This window comes from Helobdella robusta, assembly GCF_000326865.2.
Source record: "Helobdella robusta unplaced genomic scaffold HELROscaffold_71, whole genome shotgun sequence".
In the NCBI taxonomy this organism is placed as follows: Eukaryota; Metazoa; Annelida; class Clitellata; order Rhynchobdellida; family Glossiphoniidae; genus Helobdella; species Helobdella robusta.
The window spans coordinates 361,301-368,800 of record NW_008705401.1 but is presented as its reverse complement, the minus strand read 5'-3'; the positions used below and the strand labels follow the sequence as shown (position 1 = coordinate 368,800).

At 34.5% G+C, this 7,500-nt stretch overlaps 2 protein-coding genes across 2 annotated transcripts in view; one reads left to right on the top strand and one right to left on the bottom strand.

The window, feature by feature from the left end:
• HELRODRAFT_89495 (hypothetical protein) overlaps positions 1 to 2,154 on the bottom strand; it is a gene marked incomplete at both ends in the record, with an annotated part of 6,832 nt that extends 4,678 nt beyond the window's left edge. The window contains 5 exons of the mRNA XM_009031219.1: positions 197 to 253; positions 335 to 473; positions 855 to 993; positions 1,352 to 1,361; positions 1,921 to 2,154. Coding sequence (XP_009029467.1) covers positions 197 to 253; positions 335 to 473; positions 855 to 993; positions 1,352 to 1,361; positions 1,921 to 2,154 — 579 coding nt within the window. The remainder of the gene's footprint in view (positions 1 to 196; positions 254 to 334; positions 474 to 854; positions 994 to 1,351; positions 1,362 to 1,920) is intronic.
• Positions 2,155 to 5,902: 3,748 nt separating this feature from the next.
• Positions 5,903 to 7,500, top strand: part of HELRODRAFT_194249 (hypothetical protein) — a gene marked incomplete at its 5' end in the record, with an annotated part of 11,651 nt that continues 10,053 nt past the window's right edge. Inside the window, 3 exons of the mRNA XM_009031255.1 lie at positions 5,903 to 5,966; positions 6,233 to 6,444; positions 6,790 to 7,011. Coding sequence (XP_009029503.1) covers positions 5,903 to 5,966; positions 6,233 to 6,444; positions 6,790 to 7,011 — 498 coding nt within the window. The remainder of the gene's footprint in view (positions 5,967 to 6,232; positions 6,445 to 6,789; positions 7,012 to 7,500) is intronic.

The following is a 7,500-nucleotide window of genomic DNA, read 5'->3' as shown; positions in this document are numbered from 1 at the left end:
ACTAATTAACCAACCTATCAGTAAATTATTAAACCAATCATCCAACCAACCGACCAACCAACCAGTTAATCAACCTATCAGTAAATTATTTAACCAATCAACCAATTAACAATCAACCATCAAACCAACCAATCAGACATCCATTGAGTAACTCGCTCAATCAATCAATAATAAATGAAGCATACAGTTTTCTAACCTGTCTGCCAACTTCGTTATTATGTAAATCAACTAATCCTTTCAAATCCGACATTCTCTTCTTCCTCACCGCCATTTTTTTCTCCGCCATATTGTTATCCGCCATCTTGTTTTTCATTTTATCTTTTTCCGTTTTGACAAAAATTCCATTTTTCAGCAGTTGTTTTTTGATTGGTTTGTCGGTGAAAAGTTTGGCGTAACTTAATCCGTAGTCGATGTCGTCGCTACAACCACCCCACTTCCATGTGTCGTCGTTGAAGCGATTGTTGTTGTTGTTGCTGATGTTGTTGTTGATGTTGTTTTTGATGTTGTTGTTGTTGATGTCGTTGTTATTTCTACTCCTGCTGTCTTTCCGCTTCCGGTTTTTGCTACTGCTTTTATTATTTCCGGCAACAGCTACGTCATTTCCTCTTCTGAGATCTGACCCCGTGACCTTGTCGGCGGCGACAACATCATTTTTGATAGCAGCAGCAGCAACTCCTCCTCCATTACTTCCATCTCCATGGCTACTATAACTACTACTACTACTACTACTACTACTACTACTACTACTACTACTACTACTACTACTACCAGACGATGACGATGGTGGTGGCGATGATGAAAATGAAGAAGCTGCAGCCGACAGCAATGGTGACGACAGAGATGATAACGATGACGATGATGAGGATGATGAGGATGATGATGGGATAGAAAGACAGGAACATCTGAGAAGTTTTCCAGAACTGCAAGCTTCAGTGACGGTGAAGACAACTCCAGCGCTCATAACAGCCTGCATAAATGCTTGCTCTTTTGTGCCTTTGAAGATGGTAGTCATGGTGATAATTTGGTGATGATTTGGTGATGATTTGGTGATAATTTGGTGTTAATTTGGTGATAATTTAGAAATAATTTGGTGATAATTTAGTAATAATTTGGTAATAATTTGGTGATAATTTGGTGACAATTTAGTGGTAATTTAGGGATAATTTGGTGATAATTATGGTGATAATTATGATTGGGTGATAGTTATGATGACAATCATGGCAAAAAAATGATGATGATGATGATCATCATCATCATAGAAGGAAAAAATTGTTTTATCATCAATCAATCATTTGTTCGTTCTTTCGTTCATTCATTCACCTCCCATCTCCACTAACCGTGATTGGTTAACGCCGCTGCTTCTCCGTCTGGCTGTATCATTTTCCGCTTGGTGACGTCATCATCCTCATCATCATCAACAACAACATTATTATTATTGTTGTTGCTGTTGTTGTTTTTGTTGCTGTTGGCTCCGTCATAAGCATCGTCGTCATCACTGACGTTGATGTCGCTGCGAGGTTTTTTTATTTTTCTTTTCTTTCTTGTGCTTGATGACGACGACGACGATGATGGTGATGATGATGATGATGACAATTCAACTTTTCTTGCGTGCTTCATGATATTTACAATGTCGGCGTTGTGATTTAAATGCAATTCATTTGATGGAACATGGATATTCCGATCGTTACCACTACTACCATCACTACTACTACTACTACCACTACTACTACTACTACTACTACTACTACTACTACTACTACTACTACTACTACTACCACTACTACTACTACTACTGCTACTACTACTACTACTACCACTACTACCATTACTACCACCACTACTACTACCACTACTGCCGCCATTTTTAAACCGAAAATCTCCATCGGGGAAATTCCCAAAATCTGGAAATAACCTTTCCACGCCTCCTGATTCGATGTTGCGAGCAACCGTTGCCGAACAGTTCCAGCGTTCGTAACGAAATTGATGAAAGCACTCGCTTAGGCCGAGTCGTCGCCCAGACACTGCTGCCAGAACTGAAAAATGGTCGCCGAGGCATAGCGAAAGTTGCTCCGACGAAATGTAGCCATGTTGTTGTAGTAATTGGCATGTAGTCGTCTGGTTGAGTTGTAGTGGCTGTGGCGATTGTGAATTATGTAGTATCAGTTGCTGTTGTTGTTGTTGAGGTTGTTGTTGTGATGAATATTTTTGTTGTAAAATGATATTTTTGTTGTTGTTGTTATAATCCAAGTTGTAGTAGTTATAGTTAACAATATCCTTGACATCATTTGGGCGTTTGTTTTTATTCTTTTTATTTACTTGTTTTGGCTGCTGTTGTTGCTGTAACTGCTGCTGTGGTCGCTGCCTTAGCTGTTGCTGCTGCTGTTGTTGTCGTTTCAATTTGTAATCTGCTGCGAATGGAATTATAGATTAGATTAAAATGTCAAAAATTTAATTGGCGAGTTAAACCTTACAGAAACATTACCAGTGCCTAAGCGGTTGGAGCAGTGTTAGCGTCAATAAAAATGATATAGTTATACTACGACACTACTACTACTACTACTACTACTACTACTACTACTACTACTACTACTACTACAAGCATTAATAGTAGTAGTTGTAGTAGTAATGGTAGTGGTGGTAGCAGCAGCAGCAGCATCAGTAGAAGTAGTAATAGTAGTAGAAGTATCAGTTATTGTGGTGGTAGTAGTAGTTTAACACCATTTATAGTTGTAGTAATAGTAATAACAGTACTACTACTACTACTACTAATAATAATAATAATTATAATAATAATAATAATTAATACTTATTATAATTATCATTTAAATAATATTACGTCATAAATATTTGTGATAGTTTGAAAGTTTACTGCTGTTATTACGACTGCAATTAAATAACCTGCGGGTGATTGCGAAGATTCCAGCGAAATCAAATTGTCATCTTGTTGTTGTCGTTGTTGATGTTGTTGTAGTTGTTGATGTAGTTGTTGATGTTGTTGTTGATGTTGTTGTTGTTGATGAGGTTGTTGTTGATGAGGTTGTTGTTGTTGGTGGTGGTGTTGTTGTTGATATTTAGGCTTGTTTTTTTGAGACAAACTTACAAATTTCTGGTTATTTTGCTGCTGCTGTTTTTGTGGTTGCTGCCGTTGTGGTTGCTGCCGTTGTGGCTGCTGTTGCTGCTGCTGTTGTTGTTGTTGTTGTTGCAGCAGCTGTTGTTGTTGTTGCTTTAATCTTTCAATTTGTTGAAGTTTTTGATACTCATCAAAAATTCTTTTCGTCTCTAGGTAGAGAAACATGCGTTCGTCATGGTGAGGTTGATCATTTTGATGTTGCTGTTGTTGCAGCAACTGTTGTTGTTGCTGTCGCGGTTGCTCTAGTTGTTGTTGCCAACGTTGTTGCAGTTGTTGTGGTTGTTGCAGTTTGTTGTTGTTGAATCCATAATCATCGTAATAATAGTAGCTGTATTGGAGTTGGTTTGTTTTGAGTTGTTTGTTGTTGTTGTTGATGTTGTTAAACTTCTTGTTGTATTTGTAGTTGTTGATGTTCTTATCTTTGTTACTGTAGTTATTGTCGCTACTACTGCTGCTGCTGCTGCTGCTGTTGTATATGGCTTCTTTACGTGTCAAGCTACGTGTCGGAATGTTTCTGAAATTCAATTAACAACATCATTTATCATCTTATGACTACTACGACTACTACTTCTACTACAACTACCACTACTACACTACTACTACTACTACTACTACTACTACTACTACTACTACTACTAATACTAATACTACTACTACTACTAGTAGTACTACTACTAATACTACTACTACTACTATTATTATTATTTTTATTAAAAGAAACCTTTCATTTAAGCAGAAACTTCCGCCAAGCAGTAATAACGAAGTGACGACGACGACGATGATGTTGAAGGCGTTGGTGATGATGCTGTTGTTGTTGTTGTTGTTGTTGTTGTTGTTGTGTCTTGGTCGAGTCATCTGAAACGTCAAGACGATGATTATGATGATGATGATTATGATGATGATTATGACGATGGTGATGATGGTGGTGATGATGACGACAACGACGACGATGATGGGGGTGATGATGGTGATGGTAAGTAGTATCAAAGATATATCTGATATATCAATATCGATGTTACATCGGTAACAATGGCGGTGATAATAACAACGAAGAATTTACCCTTTTTTTACATGATTTCCGATAGGTATCATGATATCATGGTGGTATCATCCATTGGTTATGATATTTATCTATCCGAGTGAACGATCACAGACTGACTATCAATCAATACATCTCAATATTTATCATGGTGATAGTAATCAGAGTTAACGCGAATATGTAATTCAATAAGCTAAAACACCAAATGTTGCTTGTATATATTCCTCTATGTATAGTTCTACATGCTTTAAATAAGCTTTATGGGCTATTTGTATGTTATATATACACTCATATATGTTATATGTTAAATATAGGCATATATATTTGCCATGCGAATCATATTCTATATTCCTTATATATTAATATATACATAGTTTTATATTGTTATATATATATATATATATTTAGCCAACATGTCAATCATTTCACTCATAACCACGCCTTCTTTCTGTACATATGATCATATATGCTATGTACATGTTTAGATTATTTATATTTGAGTTATATAAACTATAATTTAAAATATAAGCAGCCGCAACGACAGCCGCAACGACAACCTCAACGACAGCAGCAGCAGCAGCAACAACAACAACAACAACGACATGTGATCAAGCAAGATGAAAGGCACTGATGGATGGAATCAATGACTCGTTAGAAGCACTGGCCATTGTCATGTTAATTAGATGTGCTAATGTGTGGCTGACTACTGACACCCACCACGGCAGTGACGATGACGACGATGATGAGATGATGATAAAATGATGATGATGAGGAGGAGGATGATGATGATGAAATGATGATGATGATGACGATGGTAGTGGTGGTACTGATGATGACAAAAATGACTTCGGGAATATTCACCTCAATTAGCCTTTGTCATCTGCCGAGAATAATGATGATGAAGACGACGACGATGATGATAGTGATCATGAGAATGATGATGATGAAGACGACGACAATGATGATAGTGATCATGAGAATGGTGATTATGAAGACGACGATGATGATAGTAGTGATGATGAGACACCTACCGACACATTCTCTTTCGTGGTTGTTGAATAGTAAATATACATTGTACTTAACAATTTGCAACAATGTGTATGTGTGTGTGTGTGTGCTTGTATGCGTGTGTGTATGTAGTAATAAACTTTGTGTAACTTTGACAAAAGTGCTCCCAAAATAATTATTCTACAAAAAAGCCAAAAACGTTTAAAAGCAAATTGTAAGTACAGGCAACACTGCTTTGTTTACTAATTCATGTGATTTTTGCCTAAAAAGTTAATTAAATTCTGGCCGTGAAATGTCTCTTGACACTATTTTTCGGGGAGATTTTTGTTAGCAGTTTTAAAAGTTTTGTCTGTGAAGGAAATTTTTAATTTTCAAACATTTTTATTTTTGTTGTTAATTTTAAACTACTTTTTAAAATTTAAATAATTAATTATCATACCGAATAATTTATTCATAATTTATTTATTATTTAATAAATTTATAATTTTTTATTTATTTTTTTCATTTTGTTAATTATATTTCTTGACCTTTTTATCAAATTATTTTTATATTACAATGAAATATTAAAATAAAATTTTACTAACAAGTTTTTAATTCATTTTTTTCCCAATTTTAAAATTAATTTGATCTTAATTTTTAATAATTAAAAATTAATTATAATTTAATTATAATTAAATACCCAGAGATCAGTTTCTTATTGATAGAAGAAGCCAAAAGAAGGGAGAATGAGCATCATGATGAATGCTTACCTGATTGAATCCTTGAGAAATATTAAGTCTTTTCTAGATGGTTTATAAATATTCTTATTATTAATTTATTTATATATTTTATTATTTTCATTATTATTTATAAATAGTTGCTCTAATGTAAATGTAATATAGTTTAAATTTAAAATTCCACTACTTAATGCCTAACAATTTAATCCTAACTCAGTCATAATTTACATCAAATAAACACTTACTATTTTTACTATCATTAATTATTATTGTTATTATTTATTAATCACACTAATTTAGCGCACTAACTGACACTAAACTAACATTGGTGTAATTCAGATTTAGACACAAAGATTCCTAATGCAAGAACAAACGTGGTTCTTCGACTATCAGAAGAGCATCTTCTCGACTTGCAGACCGGCCTACGTATATTTCACGAGCACGAAGAGTTACCATTCGACGCCAGTGACATTAGCAACGTTGAGGATTCAAAGTTGAACTATGACCTCAGATGTTTGTGCCACTATGTTCAGGAACTAGAAAATTTAGAGGTGTGTATGCGTGTGGTTGTTTGCAGGTTAAAGGATAAAGGTCATTCTCACTTTTGCACTTGCTCCAGAGGTTATGGTTAGGATTAGCAAATATAAGTGTGTAGGGTATATGTATGTACATTTTTATGTATATGTGTGTACATATTTTTTTATTTGTGTGTATGCACATACACAGGGTATATATGTTTGTATATGTTTCTTTGTTTGTACGTATGTTTGTGTATTTAAAAAAAAACTTCTTTCTAGTTGTCAGCCCCAAACACACACTACTGCATGTATAATAAAAATAATAATAATATAATAATAATATTAATAATAGTAATAATAATAATAACGTTCAAATAGATCGTGCCGAACGTCCATCCGCCCATCTCTCCAGACCTCCTCCACACATCGCTGGACGACGCCGAAGCATGCCAGCCGGTGGATATAAACCTCGACGACTTTACTAACATCGTAACGTTGAATATCAGGGAGATCGATATTAAGAGATTAAAGGGCCTACTGGTCATGGCTGATAAGATTAGATCGATGTCGCTAACGAGGTGCAATATTGGTTCTTTAAAGGTACCTATTTCTACTTCACTACTACTCCATATGTTTTACTCTAACTTAATATACTATACTTTAGTACTAATCTATGTATTTTATTTACTACTACTAACTTGTTTTTTTTATAAGATTTAAGATTAGATTGATGTTCTTGTTGAATAGAGTAGGGGTTCTTTAAAAGGATCTCTCTCTCTCTCTCTCTCTCTTTCTCTCTCTCTCTCTCTCTCTATATATATATATATATTTATATATGTTGGTAATAGACCATAATTTTTACAATATTCTATAAATTCTACCGAATGTTTGGCGTTAATATGTTACTGTAGTTCGTTTATTCGATTATGCCCTCGTGTATGTGTGTTATACTTATGCGTAATCCTACGCATGGCTATATATATATATATATATATATATGTTGGTAATAGAATATTGTAAAAAAAAATATATATATATATAACGTAACAACTGTTGCGCATATTTTTTTTTATCCGTTTATTTTTCAGA